The 20,436-nt window shown below is 38.6% G+C and overlaps 1 protein-coding gene across 1 annotated transcript; it reads right to left on the reverse strand.

Annotated features, from left to right (window-relative positions):
* Positions 1 to 8,186: 8,186 nt before the first annotated feature.
* Positions 8,187 to 10,213, reverse strand: LOC110753926 (alpha/beta-Hydrolases superfamily protein). The gene has a single exon (XM_021954913.2). The coding sequence runs from the start codon at positions 10,063 to 10,065 to the stop codon at positions 8,497 to 8,499; it is 1,569 nt and encodes a 522-aa protein (XP_021810605.1). The 5' UTR covers positions 10,066 to 10,213; the 3' UTR covers positions 8,187 to 8,496.
* Positions 10,214 to 20,436: the final 10,223 nt, after the last annotated feature.

Below are 20,436 nucleotides of genomic sequence, written 5' to 3' on the forward strand. Positions count from 1 at the left end.
TTAATTGTCATAAACCAAACCACCCACCAAAACGTATGTAACTTGACCACCCCATTGAAGCACATGTCCACCAAAAGTTTGGAATCAGTCACAATCTCAACTGATGTATAACCTCTCTCTCAACACATGCTAGTAGAGCAAGTCCTACAACTTCCTCTTGAACCGTCAAAATGAAGAACACAATGTGTTGAGGTAAGATTATTATTTAAATCCCCTCTACATCTTTTGTCACTTTTCCTCCACAGATCATTTTTTGTCGGTTGTATCTGAAACGAAAGAAACGTAAAAACGTGTGCTTATCTCTTTTTATGTAAACAATAATACTAGTAACGGGTAAGCACTCTTTTTTCCTTTTCTTCTTCCTCTCCCCATCGTTTTGCATGAAAATGATGAAAATAGATTTGGGCATTCTATTGTTTTAAATTTTGTTTTTATTCAGCTGATAAAGTGGTGCCAGATTTTAACACGGAAGTGATGAGGAAAAGTTGTCATTTTGAATTAGGAACCACAAAAACTCAACCATTTCATCAACCAATACTCCAAATCTATCTCTTCTTTACATTAGTCATGATGCTTGATTTGAGGAATATTGTAATCTTTAGTTTGTGCTTTACGGAACTTGGCATGTAGAGGTGGTGTTCTAGAAGGGGTTTGGGTTCATTCTAATTGCTTTCAATGGAGAAAATGTTTGTTTCTTGGTTAGTCCGATGATCAAACCCTTATTTTGTAGCTTTGCTCACCCTAATTGCTTTCAATGCGTTTGGCGTCATTTCGAAATTTCTATTAGCATGAATTCGTTTTTCATTGTAATTTTTGTCATTTACAAAATTCGACATACATAAATCAAAACATTGAAACTATTAATTGCCAGAAATTTAAATAATGAAGATTTAAATTCTATCATTTAAGAATTTTATGCAATTTTCAATTGCTTCATCCAAACAGAGGGTGATACTATAATAATCAATTAAAAAAAATTGAAAAACAGATACAGTAAAGTAAAACTACATAAACAAATAATAGATGTTGAGCAAATTCGCAAGCGCACGAATCACACAAGTAGTTTAGAGTTAAGTAAAGTATCGTTCCCATGAAGAGTGATTTAACTTTCTAAGTACCGATTGTGATTAACCCTAGACTTTATTTGAACGATTGAATGATGAGATTTGATTGTATAATTAACTAAAATAAATAAATAAAAGCAAGCATATAAAAATAAGGTTATGAGATTCAAGTTATGGGATCACTGGAGCTTCTGATTTCACCATAGCCAATTCTACACAATTCCCTTACCTTCTGTTTGGATGAGGGAAAATAACTTAGAGTTTAGCTAAAAGTTGGGAATTTAAGAGAAGAAATTGACAATTCCCTTGTTTGGCAACTTAAGCTCGGAATTTACTAAATGGCGCGCAGAAAAAATCGTGGAAATTGTGGCATCAAATTCCCGAGTTTAATCTCCACCAAAATAGGCGTCATTTCACAATTTTCATAGTATCATTTACAAAATTTGACATACATAAATCCAAACATTGAAATCTTCAATTGCCAGAAATTAAAATTATGGAAATCTAAATTTCGTCATTTTATAATTCTATGTAATTTTCAATTTGTTCATCCAAATGAAGGGTTAGAAATTTGGTTTTCCCTTTCCGTACAAAGCCAAATGCAAAATCCTTTACCTTCGTTTGGATGAAGAAAAATAAGTCGGGATTTAGCTACAAGTCAAGAATTGAGGAGAAATTGATATTTCCATTGTTTGGCAACTTAAGCATAGACTTATTAAATGACGCGCACAAAAATCATGGAAATTGGGGACTGAGATTCCTGAGTTTAATTTTCTTCCAAAAAGGCGTCATGTCGCAATTTCTATTGAGCATGAATTTGTTTTTCACTATAATTTTTGTCATTTACAAAATTCAACATACATAAATCAAAACTTTTTTTTTTGGGAGAGAAAATGGTATTACATTCAACCCAAAGATAACATTACATGGTAAGAACGAGCATGTTGACGGTGACCTCGTTAAAACCTTCTTGGGGATACCACAAGGGATAAAATCCCAGGGTAGGAAAGAGCACCACCCATGCTAATGACTAAACAAAAGAGTCAACACCTCTATTACAAAGTCAGACAAAATGAGACCAATCCTCCCTAACGCCATCTAGGAGCCACGAAGGTCCATAACCTAACAAAGCTCCTTCGTTCGAAGACTATAACGTGCAATACGATGAGCCATAGTGTTGGCAGTACGGGGGACAAAACGAACACAGGAGGATAACGCCAGAAGAAGACGCCGAATTTCAATCACAAGCACTTCCTTAGGAGCAAAACATTCTTCCTCCTTTGATAGCAACTGCACTACAGCCAGGGAGTCAGATTCAACTACCAAGGGAAGAAGCGATGCATCTAAGGCAAAAGAGAGACCTACTTTGAGAGCGTAAAGCTCTGTAGCCAACACAAACAATCAGACCTACCCCACGAAGACCATCCCGCAAATCCAAAGCACCATCGACATTAAGCTTAAAATAACCAACCTGAGGAGGACGCCAATGTTGGTCCGAAATATGCAATGAAATACACCTATGAAGTAGTAACTGAGATTGATGATATTCCGCAACATAGTTCTTTGCACATAAAAGGAGATGCTTCGCAGACATAGGATCAGAACCAAAAATGACAACATTCCAATCATTCCACAATAGCCACAGCACAGTAACAAAAAAAGGTTGCTGAGCAATTGAGATTAAATCTCATGCCCACCTCCATCTAGCTCACTGGCTTCGGAGTCATGGGAATACCGAAGTTAAGCGAGTTGGGGCTGGAGCAATTCCAAGATGTGTGACCCACTGAGAAGTTGCTTATGAGCTCCCAGAAACAAAATCGTGAGAGTAGAGAGGGGGGCCCAAAGCGGACAATATCGTGCTACGGCGGAGCGATCTGGGATGTGACAAGTCGTGTCCATGGCGATCTTATGGTGAAAAAAGACAACTTTTGTCGGGATGCCTTCTAAGTGAAATGCCAAAAACAATGCTGTATAGGAAGGAGATGAACCCTCCTGTGCACTCAAGAAATCAGTAGTAGGGAAATACCTAGCTTTCAGCATCCGAGTTACAAGGGAATTAGGAGATTGGAGTAGACGCCAACCTTATTTTGCCAATAGAGATTTGTTAAAATTGACTAACTCCCGGAAACCCAACCCTCATTCCGACTTATGTCAGCATAGTGCTTTTCGGTTTTTCCAATGAATCCCTTGCGCATCACCCTTAGACCACCAAAACCGCGTAACAATACTTTCAACCTCATTGCAGATCGCAACAGGGAGCCTGAAGATGCTCATTGAGTAAGTAGGCATAGCTTGGCAAACTGCCTTAATCAAAACTTCCTTCCCAGCTTTCGAGAGTAATCGACCTTCCCAAAGTGATCTTCTTCCAGATGCGATCTTTAAGAGTGCGAAACAACAGTTTTTTATTTTTTCCAGCAACTGTAGGAAGTCCCAAATACTTTTCATGGCATGGGACAATAGGAACACCCAACATGGCTTGAATTTGGGCTTGTGTAGTCGGCGGTGTAGAAGGACTAAAACTAAAACATATGGCTTATTTCTCCAAATTAACCTGTTGACCAGAAGCCTCCTCATAGATACGAAATATCCGCTTGAGCTTAGTAACTTGACAGGGTTCAGCATCACAAAATAGTAAAACTATCATCTGTAAAAAAAAAAAAATTAAAAAAAAAAGAAAAGAGGATTTAAAGAAGGTGCCGAAGCCGCAATTGAAACTCCCCTGATTTTGGAATTTAACTCAGCTTGCTGTAAAAGAGCAGAAAATCCTTCAGCCACAATAAGAAAAAGATAAGACGAAATGGGATCCCCTTGGTGTAGACCTCTGGACAGGATGATCTTAAACAGTGAATAGTTTCAAAAGCTGCTAACAAATTGTCCAAAATCATACGGTCAGGAATAAAGGCACTATGGAATTCCAAAATCACATGGGGCAAAGCCTTTTTGAGTCTGTTAGCTATTGTCTTGGAAATAATTTTGTAGAGCACATTATATTCGGTAACTTGGGTTGGTGACACAATCTTTGGAATAATAGCAATTAAAGTGTAGTTAAAACTCACAACACTATCACAACCATTGAGAACATTCAGACAGAGTTGGCAGACATCACCCCTCACAACATCCCAATACTTCTGGTAAAATAAAGCAGGCATCCCATCCGGACCCAGAGATTTAGTTGGGGCCATAGACTGTAAGGCGACCTCAACTTCATCCCTTGTAAAATCCAAGTTTAGTGCACGCTGAGTTATCTGAGGGACATGCTTTTTCACAACATCAAAAATTTTAGTCGCCATATAACCGTAATCAGAAGAAAAAAGCCGGTGATAGAAATCCAGGAAAATGTCGCCCACCTTCTGATAATCGTACTGCAAGCGATTTTGGGCATATAGTATACCATGCATAAAGTTCGTCTTAGCCCTATGATTCGCAACTTTGTGGAAATAAGAAGTATTTTGGTCCCCATATTGAAGCCAAGTCACCCTAGAACGTTGCCGCCAATAAATTTCATCAAGTTCTAGTAATTTATCCAACTCACATTCCAATGATTTTTTGCTGTGGAAATAAATATTAGTTGGTGGAGCAGCTTGAAAGGAACCAATCTGTTAGCGTAGCACTTCAACTTTACTTTTGAGATCACCAAATTTCGCCTATTTCCAGGATGAAAGTTGCCGAGCACAGCGGGTGATATTTTCTACAGGGGTAGCCGAAGATGACCAAGAATTTTTAATTACCACAGCACATTCGTCATCCTTAGACCATAGCTCTTCAAAGTGATATTGGCGTCGCCCCATAGGGGTTCAACCAACCTGGGAGTCTTGAGTATCTGCGACAATAAGAAGAGGGCGATGATCAGAAGAAAACGCCACTAAATGATAAATTGTAAAGTTACCCTAGAGACAGAAGTTGTTGATTTCCAAAACCTTGATCAAGGCGTGCTTGCACATTGTGTTGATTCTTCCTATTATTCATCCACGTAAAAGGGTGGCCCACAAAGTCAAAAGATAATAACTGGCAGTCCAAAACAGCACGTTTGAAATCCTCAATCTGGGATTCAGAAGGGGTTTGTTACCACTCTTCTCATCAACTGAGGAAACTTCATTAAAGTCATCACAACACAACCATGGAGCTGTAGTGATACAGCTTAGACGCCGGAGTAATTCCCATGGGTGTCGATGTTGACCGGGGTCAGGGTGACCGTAGAAGCCAGTCACTCTAGTAACTTGAGAGGTAGGAAAAGTGACCCACACGTTAATATGCTCGACAGAAGAGGAAATCAACTAAACACTTAAACCTTGTTTCCTAAGCATACACAAACCACTAGATAAACCATCACGGGTTACACACACAACCCCACCACTACCCAATCTAGTGACCAATCCTCCCATCTGAACCACACTCAGACGGGTCTGAGCAAGAAAGATCAAGTCTGGCCTTTTATCATGAAGAAAGTTCTTCAGGTCCCGAAACGTTCTTCAGTTTCCAAGCCCACGAATGTTCCAATTGAATACTAACATTGAGACTTGGGAGACCCCTTAAGGTTGGTCTCTTCCGCCTGTCCAGTTGAACCATCAATACACAACCAACGCTTGCCACTACCTTACTTGGCACTAACAATTACCGACGAAAATATCGAAATATCCTCCATTCGCTTTCTTTTATCGCCAGCCTTGTCACCATCTGACCTATGCAGACCTATCTCTCCTGCCAATATCGTTTTGGGCGACCCCTACCACGCTTTGTACTGAGTCTTGCTGACTGCTCAATAAGAGTCATAAAATTAAACGAATCAGAATCCAACAGTGACAGCTACACAAGGATGTCACCCCTTCCACCCTGCATAACAGCTTCGCGTACAAGGACGTCAAGTAACATAGGATTCAACTTAGAGATAGCCGTACCCGCAACTAGCAGCTCAAGAAGGGTAGACTGCCAAACAAGTTGTTCTGGAAAATCAACCTAAACCGAAAAATTCTCAACAGTAGCTAGTATTTTTTCCCGCCTGCTTGGGGAAGAAGTAGAATCAACCATCTCTTCATAGCCACGGTGCTCTTGGCACTCAGTAGGGATTGCCAAGACCCGCCACCATGGCCCATCACTCAGAGATAAATGGGAGCTACCACGTAAAGGTGATAGCGGCGGAGGGGATCGACGAGCCAAAGTCCCATTAGGTTTTCCTCGCAGGTTGGTATCGGTTTCCAATCCTACAAACGTCGTTGTGAACTGATTTAGGGAGGGAATAGTAAACCGACCATGCACCTCTTCATATGCCTTGACACAAACCTGAGTCGAGTGACTAAGTGTACCACAAGCAAACCAATACTCCGGAAGGTATTCATACTTGAACTCTATCAGTCTCTCTCCAATTTCGGGAAAAGTAACAGGTGTTCGACGTATTAAAGGCAAATCAACATCAAAACGGACTCGGATACGAATAAAGTGACCCACACAATCATCCCCATCTCAATTTTCCATCCATAATACCTCACTCAAAATGGCCCCAATAGTTTGAGCAATAGCTACTGTCATACAAAAACCCGGAACACCATGCAACTAAACCCAAAAGGTCCCATAACGTAACAGTATTGTGTGGATAGAGCCATCATATGGCGTCTCCGCCAGCAAGACGAGGCATGGTTCCATATCAAGAACTCGATGGCGATCACAGTCACAGACAAACCAAACCCAAAATCGATTTTGTGCAATTTCCTTAATTGATACATTCTCCTTACCTTTCCATAAGCTGGAAAAATTCTTGATAAAAGCATCACGATTGACTTCCTACGGTGTTCGTACTTTTGCAACAAGGCCATAAATAAAACCCACAAATCAATCGGATACTGCAGAAGCCCCTATCACCACCCCTACCTTCTCCCGAGCTATGAGCACAAGTTGTCGCTCGAGCGAAGTCCCAATCTTGTCGAGGGTCGGCTCTCCAGCCGAAAGCAGGGTTCCCCTTTTCCCCATAGAAGCAGGACCGAAAATTAAAAAAATAGTCGGTGTTTGATTTGGAGAAAGACGGAGAGCAAAAAAACCTATACCGTAGAGAGAGACGATACCAAAAATTGAAAAGCCCAAGTCTCAATACAAAACGTGCTAGACACGATACAAAATCGAGAACCACCACCAAATCGAAACGATAAAAACCAAATCAGAGGAGGAAAGGATGAGATCCAGATACCCGATACCAATCTAAAGAGCACTAGGAGAGACTATTTCAGGAAAACGTAGTGGACCAATACTCTTCCCATGGGAAACAAGGAAGAAACCCTAGCCATCATGACTTTTCTCTTCTCGTATAAACGAGAGAGCGACCCAAGAAAAACCCTCAAATTTAAACGATGGAGATTTAAATTCCGTCATTTAAGAATTCTATGCAATTTTCAATTGCTTCATCCAAATAGAGGGTTATATTATAATAATAAATTAGGGTAAAAAGGGAAACAAATAATAGGCAAATAAAAGTAAAATAAATTATGAGTAAGAAAGTTAGTCTGGTACGGTGAAGCACGTCAAAATCGTTGTCCTAAAGCCTTTGTAGCCTCCCTACGTGTAGGTACTAACGGTCTATAAGACTCCAAGATATGAACCCCAATACATAGGCTCAAGGTCCTCTATGAGCATGTTCACAAAACCATTGTCCAAAAATAATAATCAAAAGTATAAAAAAAATTATAAAACTAGGAGAAGAGAGAATCAGGTTGTGGTGTCCCAAATGTGAAAGAGGAGTGGCCTTTTATACGCTTCCAATATTTGTAGGCTCTGTTTGGTGTGCCGGATCGGATAAGACTGGATTGGACTTCATATTTCGAATTGGACTGGTTGAGATTGGACCAGACTTTGTATCCTATTTGTAACCATTGTTTGGTGCCATATGTTTTGGGATGGGACATCTTAAGGCAATTAATATAAAATAAAATTGAAAATTAAAAACTTATAACCCCACAATAAATAAAATAAAAGAGTCAAAAGAATTAAAAAAAAATTTAAAAATCAAAATGATAAATTTTTTAAAACCTTTTAAATGTCAACAATCAAGAAATGATTGGACACCAAGAAAACATCCTTCCATTTTTGGCATAATAATGATTCTGAGCATAGCACAAAATGAAAACGAGACCAAAGATATAGACTAAGCAGAGTGGATGTGATATGTGAGCATATAAAGCATTTACACCACATTGTTTCAATGCTTTTGATGAAGCATGTAACAAAAGGCTTCCCCTATAGGTCCCACTGCACACCATCCACACTATTACAACATTTTCTTCTTCTGTCTGTTGTATTTTTTGTCAAACATTTTTAACATGGACACCAAGAAAACAATTCCTTCATTTGGACGTAATAATGAGAGTTATAGCTCAGCACCAAATGAAAACGAGACCAAGGATATAGACTAAGCACAATGGATGAGATACGTTAGTGGTTCAAGTCAAAATCATGGTGCTTCCAATTCAGTGCTACACATATTGAGCACTTGCTGAAGGTGGTGGGCTGTATCTGGCGGGTGGGCCTCAATTTTGGGCCGCTCCGGCAGCACCCACCGCCCATCCCTACTCCTCACCATCCCCTTATTCTCGTCTTGCCGCCAGTGCGGCGGCACCCCATACTCAGCCCTCAAGAAATCGCAACTCTTGTTCACAAGTGCAATGTCCCTCTTGGTCACCAAGCAGAACTTCTGCCCCTTCCCATGGTACCCATCCACCAAATGCAAATGGGCCTCGAGATTATGTGCACACCCAAAATCATTAGTGGACTTTAGAAATGGACTTTGAGTGTGGTCCAGCTCAAGCTCCACTCCCACATGAGCATAACTCCAAGGAAATGCAATAGTGTCTTCTATGTACTTTTGAAACCTAAACTTCTCATTCGTAAGGATGCCTGGCACCCTAGGCACTTTATCGTGCACATTAACCACTCTCAGCACCTTAACTCCAAGCTCGTCACATCTTTCCTTGAATCTCAGATTCCCAACTCGAGGACTCGAAAACGAGTACACGGTGATCGGAATTTTTGTGCTCTCCAACTCATGATGACCTTTGTCACCATCATGTACAATATTGAGTCCCATTTCTGCTATGTCATAAGCGCTCAAAATAGCTAAAGCAGCGCCAAGACTATGCCCTGTGATTGTAATGCTAATTTCTTCACCTTGGTATAGCTCACGAAGCCTCTTGACCTCCGCAAGAACTTGCTCCCGGGCAGAAAATGAGCAAAACTTACATTCATCTTCCTTCTTGGTGTACAAGTCATAGAACCCGGATTCGATTTTGATGGACGGGTCGTTGCGAAACTGAGCTGGGTGTAGGATGTCTTTGAGGTCATAAATCCATTCAAGATACGTGACTGTTCCTCGCCATGCAATCACAATGTCTCTTCTCCCAAGCCTTTTGATCTGGTCGGGGTCCGTGGCCACAGCCACGAACCCCATCCAGTTTGCATGGCGGCTCCACACGCTGCCGAGCTTTGATTTTTGGAAGAAATTGGGGAGGTTGATGTTTGAAGTCGCGTAGAGGTATCGGCTGATTTGGTAGCCACGGTCGGCCATGTCGAGGTTTTCGAAGAAATGAGCGCCTTGGTACTTGCATGTGCCGCAGTACTTGGAGTGAGGATCGAAGTCGAAGGAATCATAACATGCTTGAGCGAATTCTCCGTAGCGGATGATTTCTTGCCGGAGATGGGAGTTGAGTGTTGGATCTAGAAGCCCTTCCCAGTTGTTAAGGCCTTGAATTTCCTTCCAGATTTCATGGAGTGGCCTATGGTCGTCTTCATGGAAGACTAGTGTTTGTGGTTCAATGTTTTCGTGATCTAATTGTACTTTTAGGCTTAGGCTTGAGAGTGATGATGAGCATTTGGTGGTTGTTTCTGGCTTTGGTGAAGTATAGGGTTTACTTGGAAAGATGAGAATTTTGGTTTTGTTGAGGTTATGTCTTTGGGAGAGGCATTGAGGGAGAAGCGGTGGAGTAGCATTAATGGGTTTGTTGGGAGATAATAGAAGAGAAGCCATGAAAGAGTTTTCTATTTTCTTGCTTAAGGAGAGAGAGAGAGAGAGAGAGAGAGAGAGAGAGAGAGAGAGAGAGAGAGAGAGAGAGAGGGATGGACAATGGAGAAGAATGGTGCAAGATATGAATTTGTTATTGTGGATTGTGTGGTTGGCGTGAGGAGGACTGGTTGAAGTCAAGCAATTAATATATTGTTGAGTTGTTGTTGTATCAACCACCAGTGGTGGACCAAATTTAAGAATCTTTATTATCACAAAGGGATTTGGCCCTTAAAAGCAAAAGATTGATTTGGAATTTTTTTGTATTTGTTTGCTCGTTTTTGTGTACACTTATGATGATTTTTTGGTCGAAGCTACTTGGTTACCTTGTGATGATATTTTCTGTACACTCATGATAATTTTTTGTTCTAAAATTTTGTTTTATGACAATTCATGATAAATGATTTCTTTTAATTTAGTGTTTTCATTTCATGTGAAAACATGCAATAGTCTCAATTTAAGTTTCGAATAAAGACCTCAAAATCTCTAATTCGGCCATTATAGATTGATATCTATAATTAATACTTAGATACGAACATTCTTGTCATCATCAATGGATTGTGGATATCAGAATTTTGATTTATCATTACCATTAGATTGTATTTGCATGGAGTGTGAACTCTTACTCAAGACTTTCACCATGGGTAAGTTAGATGCTTATTCTAGCATTTTCGATAGTGCTCTTTTTGGTGTCCCAATCTCAAAATGTACTTTGCAATAGCGTGCTGGGTGGGTGAAAATGTCACCGGCAATTCTTTTTGGTAGGTGGTGTCATTGTCACTTTTGCTTTCACGTTCCCACTAAGCTATAAAGTTGGAGATGCGTTCTGATTGGAAATAAATTTATCAAGACTTTGTTACCATATGAAATGGTAGCAAAAGGCTCTCCAAAATATCAACTAAGCTCTGCTCTGCTCCAAAAAAAAAATATATATATAGAAGCAAAAAAACATATGTTTCATTCCAATTGGATATTTTAGTTATCATCATGATTTTGTTTAGACTCTAGAGCATCTTTAAAGGAATATGGAAATGAGTAGAAGTTGGAGTGAAGCACTGAAGATTGGAAGTATATTTCTCAGGCACCATACTTGTCAAGTCTGCTCCAGCACTCGTATGCATTTTACTACATCTTCCTAAACCATTGGCAAATTAAATGAAGTTTTTATGGCATCTAGGAGTTGTCATCATCATTGTATTAAATATTGGTCGTTTCTGAAATATCGAGAGTTCCAAAACGTGAAAATATCGATATCGGCAAAAATTGAATAAAAATCATGAAAATTTTTGAATAAAACTTTGAGACATGTTTATTTAATTAATTATCTATTAATTTATAAAGCATATTTATATGGTGGTTTATGTGACTAAGGTCACTGGCGGATCCATTGAAGGACGAGTGTAGGCACTTGCCCTCACTCAAGATGGGATTCACCCTTGTTTTCTTCAAGCCTGCAAAGCTTGCAAGGTGTTAGACTAAATTCCCCAAAGAAGTTACTATGCTGGAATTGTGGCAAAGTGTTTGATAAAAGTACTCTGAGAGAACATGGAGTGTGTGAGGGTAGTTGAGCTTAAGTCTGTTAGTGATTTGAACTTCTACATTTTGTCCTAAAACCAAAAGTTTCTAGATCCACCAATGACTAAAGTTGGATATAATGTGCGATCACAAACACAAATGCTTAAATATAATATGCTCACTAATTACTAAATTTTGATTGTATATATATATAATTTTAATTTAATTTAATTTATTTATGAATGAACATAAATATTTTTTGAGATTTTCGTGAGAAAATAATAAGAAATTAAGTATTTAAGAACATAAACAAAATAATAATATTGTTGTACAAATAGCAACCTAAAAATTAAGCAACTATATGCACGTTTTAAAATCGTAAGTGCACAAGATCAGACAAATAATATAGAAAGTAAATACGAGATCATTCCCACGAGGATTGGATTAATATGTGTTTAAAATTAATTTCCTAGAACTACTAATTAAATGGCACAAACTAAGAATGCAAAAGTGAAAGAAAAACCTAAAAACTGATTTCAAAACCCTAAGATTTCTAATCAAAGTTAAGGTGTAATACACAAAGGCACTCAATGTAAACAATGTGTTCAAAAGGATGATTTTAAGATGATTTTGAAAACTGAAAATATTGAAACAAAATATTAAGAACAACGTTTGATTAAAAATAGAATTGGATTGGGGTTAAAACAATGAGAACACTAGTTAGGGTTTCGATGTTCACTGCTAGTCTTCTTCCTTAAGCAAATGACATGCACAATGCTACAAAACATATTTTAGATGCTCACTTAATTGACCACATTAGCTAACCATCTTATGTAGCAGCTGATGTGGTCTTGCCACATAAATTAACGAAATTAGCTGACGTTGAATTTATTTATCTTATTTTCTATTTCCAATGCTCTGAAAAAAAAAACAAAACAAAACCTTTTGGTCTCGGAGTAGGAACTTTGTCCACTGCCGCTCAACCATTGAGTCCATCAGTCCATCGGATCACCATCTCACTGCCACAGGGACAACATTGTTGTCAGATCATCACCATCAACAATGTGATGTCAATTCTCTTCCATGTGAGATAATCTTTCTTCACTACCGTTTATATATGAAGTTGTGTGTCCAAATGAGATATGGGTTTCTCCGCGTGAAATAGTTGAAGCCTTGTTATAGAAATGAGAATTTTTTTTGGGGATTGAGCACCAAATTGCTTCTTTACGTCAATCCACGAGTAAATCTGGTGCACAAATATTAGATTGCTTCTACCCATTTTGATGTTCCTCCAGTTTAAAATAAAATAGTAAGTTAAAATCTCGATGTTCTTCCCATAAGGATTCGTCATAGATCTCGACTTCTTCATTTAATTCTAGCTTTGCAACTTTGATTGTTCTATCAAATCTAGCTTTCCACATAGAGCCACCACATTGTTGGGGACAACCCAGCAACCGTCTAGTGATGACAGCTTCTTGTGGTGGTGGACATGAATCAAAGAATCAATTTTAAAATAATAAATCCATTTAACCTAATTTCATTATTGATGTCGCATGACCACATCAACTGCCACATAAGGTTGTTAGCTAATGTGGTCAATTAAGTTTGTTCAAATAGCATTACTGTTGAGAAAAAATAGAACAAGAGGAGCATGTTATTGGTGGAGTTAGATAGTAATAAAATAAAATAACTTACCTTCACACAATTTCTAGTAGATAACTTACATTTTACCTTGACCAAAAAAAAAAAAAACTTACATATTACAAAATACAAACTAATAATATTACCTTTAGAGCATCTCCAAGAGAGATGTCAAATATCAAACGTTAAATTTAAATTTGATGGTTGATGTGATAATTTTACATAGTGCATAGTTTTACACTCCACCCTATATATGTCAAATTAAAATATTATTTTATTACATTAGTGTTGATTTATGACTTTCTTTAATGAACTTATTTTTAAATTTTACTATTAAGAACAATTCATTAATCACGTTAAAGTACTTAAATGGTGAGACATGTTGAGAAGAAGAGATTTTTTGGTATAAAAGTAAACGGAATGGTGTTTGAGGACAATTTTTTAATTATTAAGAAACTAAAATTAGAGAGGTAAATTCCAAGTGTCAGCTGGTGGCCATGCACAATATATTGTGGACTTGGAATTAAGGAGTTGTTCTTGTAGAGCATGGGATTTGCAGGGATGGCCTTGTGTTCATGCTATTTCAGCCATAAATTATAAAGGGGGTCTTAATGTCATGGATTTTGTGGATGACTGTTATTTGACAACAACTTACTTGAAGACATATGATAATCTCATACTACCTATGAATGGGATGGATATGTGGGGTAAGACTGACTTTTCACCATGTCTTCCTCCTTCTTACTCTAAATAGCCTGGAAGGAAATGTAGAAAGAAAGAAGAGGGAGAGCACAAGGGCAAAATGAAGATGGGAGAGTCAAGCAACATAACTGAAACTGCATTGTCTCATATTCCCAACACACAGGACTCTCTCAAATGTGGGCAATGTGTAAAAAGGGGCACAATAGGAGGATTTGCCATAGGAATCTTCCCCCAAAGGCCAAAACTGCAAGTAAGAGGAAGAGAAGTACTGAAAATATCCAGGTATAGCAACTCAATCTTTCTCAATTCTATCCCTTAATAATACTTACTTTTGTTGCATCCTGACAAATATTTTTATGTTGTAGACCACTATTGATCCATCCCAAGCAGCCACTTCAGCTGGTCCAAGTACCAAAAAGAAAATATCCAAGCCTCCAAGGCGTGTGCAAAAAGGGAAACCTTTGGTAACTAACTTTTGTTTATGTTGGTTCTTATCAGTTTTCTTCAAATTCCAAATCCTCTCTTAACATCCTGAATAATCTGTGCAGCCAAAACCAAGTAAGAAAGGACATGCCACTTCTCAACCTCCAGTGGCCTCAACTTCATGTCCTGGTTCATCAACTTGTGCATCAAATGCAAGATCAAATGTTGTAGATTGAAGCTAACTGAAAAGGGAATCATTACAGTTTGGGGTTGTTAGACTGGCATTTTGTGATTAAAGGGTCCTAAACTGTAAGATCCCATATCGACCAACGGAGAGAGGGTAATGTGCCTTATATGTACACACCCGCATCCATCTAGCACGAGGTTTTTTGGGAGCTCACTGGCTTCAGAGTCATAGGAACTCCGAAGTTAAGCAAGTTGGGGGCCAGAGCAATCCCAGGATGGGTGACCCATTGGGAAGTTGGTCGTGAGCTCCTAGAAACAAAACCGTGAGGGCCAGAGAGGGGGGGCCTAAAGCGGACAATATCGTGCTACGGCGGAGCCGATCCGGGATGTGACAATTTGGTATCAGAGCCACTCTGCCGTGTGGTGCGAGTGTGCCGACGAGGACGTCGGGCCCCTAAGGCCATCTCCAGCCATAGGCCTAAAAATTTAGCCCCCGAAAATATTAATTTTTTAAAGAATAGTGCAGGGCTAAATTTTTCCATCTCCAGCCATGCAGGGCTATATTTTAGGATCCTTCATATTTTATTATTTTGAGAAAAACTATGGTACAATACTCATACATTCCACTCTATATATTGTTTAATTGAATTAAACTACTATTTAGAAACAATATTCCATAATTTTTTGGACTATGATTTTCGAGTGACACGTGTCGGTCCGGGAACAACTATCCAGATTTCATATTAGATTTTTGTCAACGTGGCACCTCTTATCTTCATCTTTAAATGTCAATAAATGGAGTGTTTTCGATTCAATATCTCACAACATCATCTCATTCCTTTGTAATTCCTATATTCTTCTACACTTTTTCAACCAATTCTACAATGGATTCCAACTGGGGTTCAAGTTCCAACTTGGATTCTGAATGGGAGGAGCGTAGACGCCAAATGATGGAAGAAAATAAATTTGTAGGAAATGAGTGTAGAAAATATTTGACAACAAGAAAGAGTGGAAAGTTGTGAATAAGTAGAGAATGTGATAGAATTTGTAAGAAATGTGGAATGAAATGAGTGGGAGAGGTATTTATAGACAAATTTTAGGTTTTTAAAATTTAAAAATTAATAAAAATAAAGCCAACAAAGGCAATTATATAAAATAAAATAAAATAAAAAAATTGGAATGGTTTCAAGGGTCTGACCTCCAACGGTCATGACCCAAAATTTTTTATAATTTTTTTAAACAACACCAAACATCTAAAAACATGAAGACATTTGAAAAAAAAAAAAAAAAAAGGATGGGTTCAATGTTTCAGCTCCAACGGTCATCAATAAAAAAATTTTATAATTTTTTTTCAAACAACACTTGAAAGATTTGAGGGTTTGACCACATTTATTATTTAAAAAAAAAAAAAAAGGAGTGGGGTAGGTCTGACCAACGGTCATTTACCAACATTTTTTTTATAATTTGTTTCTCACACAGTACGAAGTGATTCAAAATGATGAGGGTCTGACCACATTTATTATTTATTTAAAAAAAAAAAAAAGCAAGTGGGGTAGGTCTGACCCAACAATCATTTACCAACAATTTTTTATACATTATTTCTCATACAATACGAATTAGACATTCAAAATGGTCCAGCATTATTTAATTGGGTTCTTGAAAAGCACTTGTGTGGGTCCCATTAGAAATTTGGCCTAGCCCAAAGTTGGGCTATATGTGGCCTGGTTGGAGGGCTATAGGGCCAAATGTGGCCCTCCAAATTTGGCCAAACTTTTGTTTAGCCCACGACTGAAGATGGTTTTTGTATTATTTTAGGGCCAAATTTGGGATATAGCCCATGGCTGGAGATGGCCTAAGGGGGGTGGATTGTAAGATCCCACATCGACCAACGGAGAGGGGGTAATGTGCCTTATATGTACACACCCGCATCCATCTAGCACGAGACCTTTTGGGAGCTCACTGGCTTCGGAGTCGTAAGAACTCCAAAGTTAAGCGAGTTGGGGGCCAGAGCAATCTCAGGATGGGTGACCCATTGGGAAGTTGGTCATGAGCTCCTAGAAACAAAACCGTGAGGGCCAGAGAGGGGGGGCCCAAAGCGGACAATATCGTGCTACGGTGGAGCTGATCCGGGATGTGACATAAACCCTAGGGTAAGTTGGTCCTATATAACTTGGTCCTGTATAACTTAATGACTTGTGATTAGGGGTTGTTTTTGGTCAATTGGTCCTTTGTAACTTAATGAATGACCTTTTTTGATGGATGTAATGGCATTCACATAAGCTTCAGCCACTGTGAATGCAAATACATCCACCGATTGCCATTTTGGAATGGATTTCACAGGACAAGAAATATGTAATTGTGAATGTATTATCTGGCTATTTTGAGCCATTTTGATTTGAAAATTTTCCAAGTTATTGTTTGCATAATTTGACTTCATTTAGCACATGTATTGTTTTAGGCATTGCTTGTTTTGGCAAAATTTTCAAACTTCTCTTTACATTGTTTTGGGCATTCACTTCATTTACATGTAATTCACTGCAAATGTTGCCTTCACAATCCCATTAACAAACAAAAACTTACTGAATGCATTTCATGTGTGCCTTAACCCTTACATAGCAATTAAACCCTTACAAAATCGCTTACAAAAGCACACAAACAACACAAATACCCCAATAACCAACAACCTAGAAACACTTCATAGCATGGCAGAAGCTAATTCGAAACTCCTCTTTTTGTTCACTCCAGACCCACACATCCCTCCCAAAATGAAGCTTGCAAACAGTACCCACAAAGCCACCAACAACACTCAGACGACCTTTTCTTTTTGTCTTCCCTTTGCCACTGATTTCTCCAGCTTGTTCCGCGATTTTAGAAGCCCAGGAATCACTGCCTTTGACCGTTCACACATTTTTGGATCAAACCTTGCCCAGAACTTGCAACCCTTCAAACCCTTATTATTCTAACGTACCTTTGCTGCACACATGAAAAATTGCCTCCTAGGATTCGAATTTGTCTAAGAGGTTCGAATTGTAGCAGCCTTGCCACACCAACACATCGGCGCTTCTTCATCCATTCCGGGCATCCAATCGCTTCTAGATCTTCTTCGCTAGTTTCCTCTGGCCAGCTTCCTCTCGGCTTATGTTGAATATAAGGTGCAACGAAGCAGACAGTTAACTTCCTTTTTTACAAAACAAAATTTTTTTTCCCAAAAATGCCCTTCGTCTGGACTATTTCGACTGGCTAGTTAGATTATGTGGTGGGACCCACAATTGCCACGTCATCATTTAACGTCTGACCTGATGGTCAATGTAACGGCCGGTGTAAATTGGTAAGTTTTTGAAATGTCAGGTACAAAATTGATGAAATTGAAATCTAGGGGCCCATTTCGATAACGACCTTAAACCTCCAGGGACTAAAATGACGTTAGTCCTATAATATTTTCAAAATGTTGAGAAGGGTCAAGTGACCCTTGTGGGCCGTAATTGGCTCCTCCAAAGATTCGACACGTGGGGATATCACACTAAACCTGTTTGATTTACAAATTTCGTGCACACCAAGCCCATGAGGAAGATTCTATCAAAAATCTAAGCTAGGCGAAGATCAAATTCGTATCAAGTTCATGCACTTCAAGCCCACTCTTCTGCCAAGCATAAGCACATACAAGCTTTTAGCCCTTGCAATATAAGCTTGTGGCCACTGCACTGCAAGCTTCCAAGCCTCCCATACACAGCCAAAGCATGGTAAACACATGCTTGCATACATCCTTTCAATACCAAGCGTCTTCCCTTTGTGACAAACCATCCAACAAGCTCACGTGGGCTCAAGCCACATAAACTCCTAGGGTGTACTGAGTAGGCTATGGTGTGGATGGTGACAAGGGTCCACTAGGCCCATGGTAGACTTTAGAGAATGGAGGTTTTGGGCTACACCAAAACTCAAGCCCGTTTGCTAGAGCTCAACCATATGAGTAAACATTAGAGAAAGTTAATGTCCATTTACAAACCAACTAAACCTTCCCAAACTCAAACCAAAACCCAATGAAAAGCAACTAAACTAGTTCAAAACCCAAAATCCCATTAAGGAAGTCAGAAATGTTTAATATCTTGTTGGCATGAATTTTACCCTAACAAGCTTTTGGAAAGAAAAAAGGAAAAAAGTAGAACTGGTCTTTTGCCAATGAAGGAAGGCCTAGCAAAGCTAGCTACAGGGAGATGTTGGGCATCAATTTCTTTTGTCGAGCACCTATTGGACCATCCAGTTTTCAAATTACTTCACTAAGAAGACTGAATAGGGAGGGGAAGACTTTGCAAAAAGGGAAAAGTTCGAGCAGAGTGTGCAACTACTAGGGTTTGACACATTAGAAAATCTCCAGCCTCTGTACAATATAATGCCCAACATACCATACCAAAAAAAAAAAAAAAGCCCAACATTCAGTGTGAGGACCCACCCTGGAAGCCATAGGAAATACCACTTTCAATGTTGTTGTAAACATTGTAAACATTGTCATTTCAAACCACGAGATCCATATGAGGAAAGCAATCAAAGAAATTGATGTCAATCTAGAACATTCCTAAGGAGGATAGAATCAAGTGATCAGATTTGCAATCCGACAATCTCATTCAAATCAATTCTATGGATTTAAGAAGCCACACAAGGAAAGATTTTGAACAAAGTTGACCTTCGAGCCATTTGATGGCTAACCCATGGGTAGACAGATACCCCCATATAAACCTCTTAAGAAGAAGGGAGGAAGACCTGACTTCAGACACAAAAAACCTATTTTTTTTTTTTTTATCTTTGACTTTTCTATCCCTAGACTAGGTTTTATTTTCAAAGCAAGTAGACTAGATTAGTTCTTCGCCTTCGTTAGTGTAAGTTTATGTACTTACATTTTTCATTACGTTGTTTTCAGATTCAAGTTTCTTGCTTTACTGTTAATTGTTATCGAATTTTCTTTAAGTTTAATTTAATTTCATATTGCTTTATTTTATCACCTTTATCGTTCATACCATTCTTGTTCGTTCTTACTTAAATAAATATTTATTGTTGCTTTGATCTTATTTTAACATTTTCTTTCTTGTTATTTAGTTCAATCGCCTTTCAATTAAATTTGCGTCATTATCATTAAATCCCAAAAAATACTAAAAATACCCATACGAAACCTAACCATCATCGACTTCAAGGAAGTGAAAGAACTTATGCCAAGAAGAGGTTCCTTGCTTGGCCGATCAATCGGTTGGTTAGAAGTTAGAAGCACGAAAACAACAATCCAATTTTTTCCAATCAAGCCAATCAGTGGCTTGGTGGTGGCACGCCTACACAATCCAAGAGAAGAATTATCAAAAGTTCCTTTCGTCGATCATATCGGCCGAAAAGAGGGAAACAACTAGCCAAAGCCAATGACTTGGTGACAACTTAGTATGAAGATAGGATTAGAGATTTTATTTTATCTAAAGGATAACAGCAGATATGGACATAGCCAAAGGGATGTGTTCCCCACTCTGCACCCAAGTTCGAATTCCCCTCCCTATAGTTCAGATTACATTAATATAGATTATCACTTGTATAAATAAAATGAAAAAGAAAAAGAAAAAGAAAAAAAAAAGACCTAGTCATTTGGTCATTTAATTCCTTTCTTCTTTTTTGTTTTCCTCCTCTTGTGGCAAATACCATAATCAACAGCTACGAATGCCATGAACCAATTCAGCTACAAATGCCATGACGCATCCATTCAGGGCATCTCCAATCATAGTCTCTAAATGGGGCTCTAAAAATAGTGGAGAGAGACCCATTTAAAGCTCCGTTGGAATATTTTAGGCTCTAAAAGCATCTTTCCCATAATGAGGGGCTCAACATCCGAGGCTCTATTTG

This window comes from Prunus avium, chromosome 4, assembly GCF_965620075.1.
Source record: "Prunus avium chromosome 4, drPruAviu1.hap1.1, whole genome shotgun sequence".
Lineage (NCBI taxonomy): Eukaryota > Viridiplantae > Streptophyta > Magnoliopsida > Rosales > Rosaceae > Prunus > Prunus avium.

Excerpts from the sequence above, each read along its gene's own strand:
- LOC110753926 (XM_021954913.2), bottom strand. The coding sequence starts at position 10,065 with ATGGCTTCTCTTCTATTATCTCCCAACAAACCCATTAATGCTACTCCA.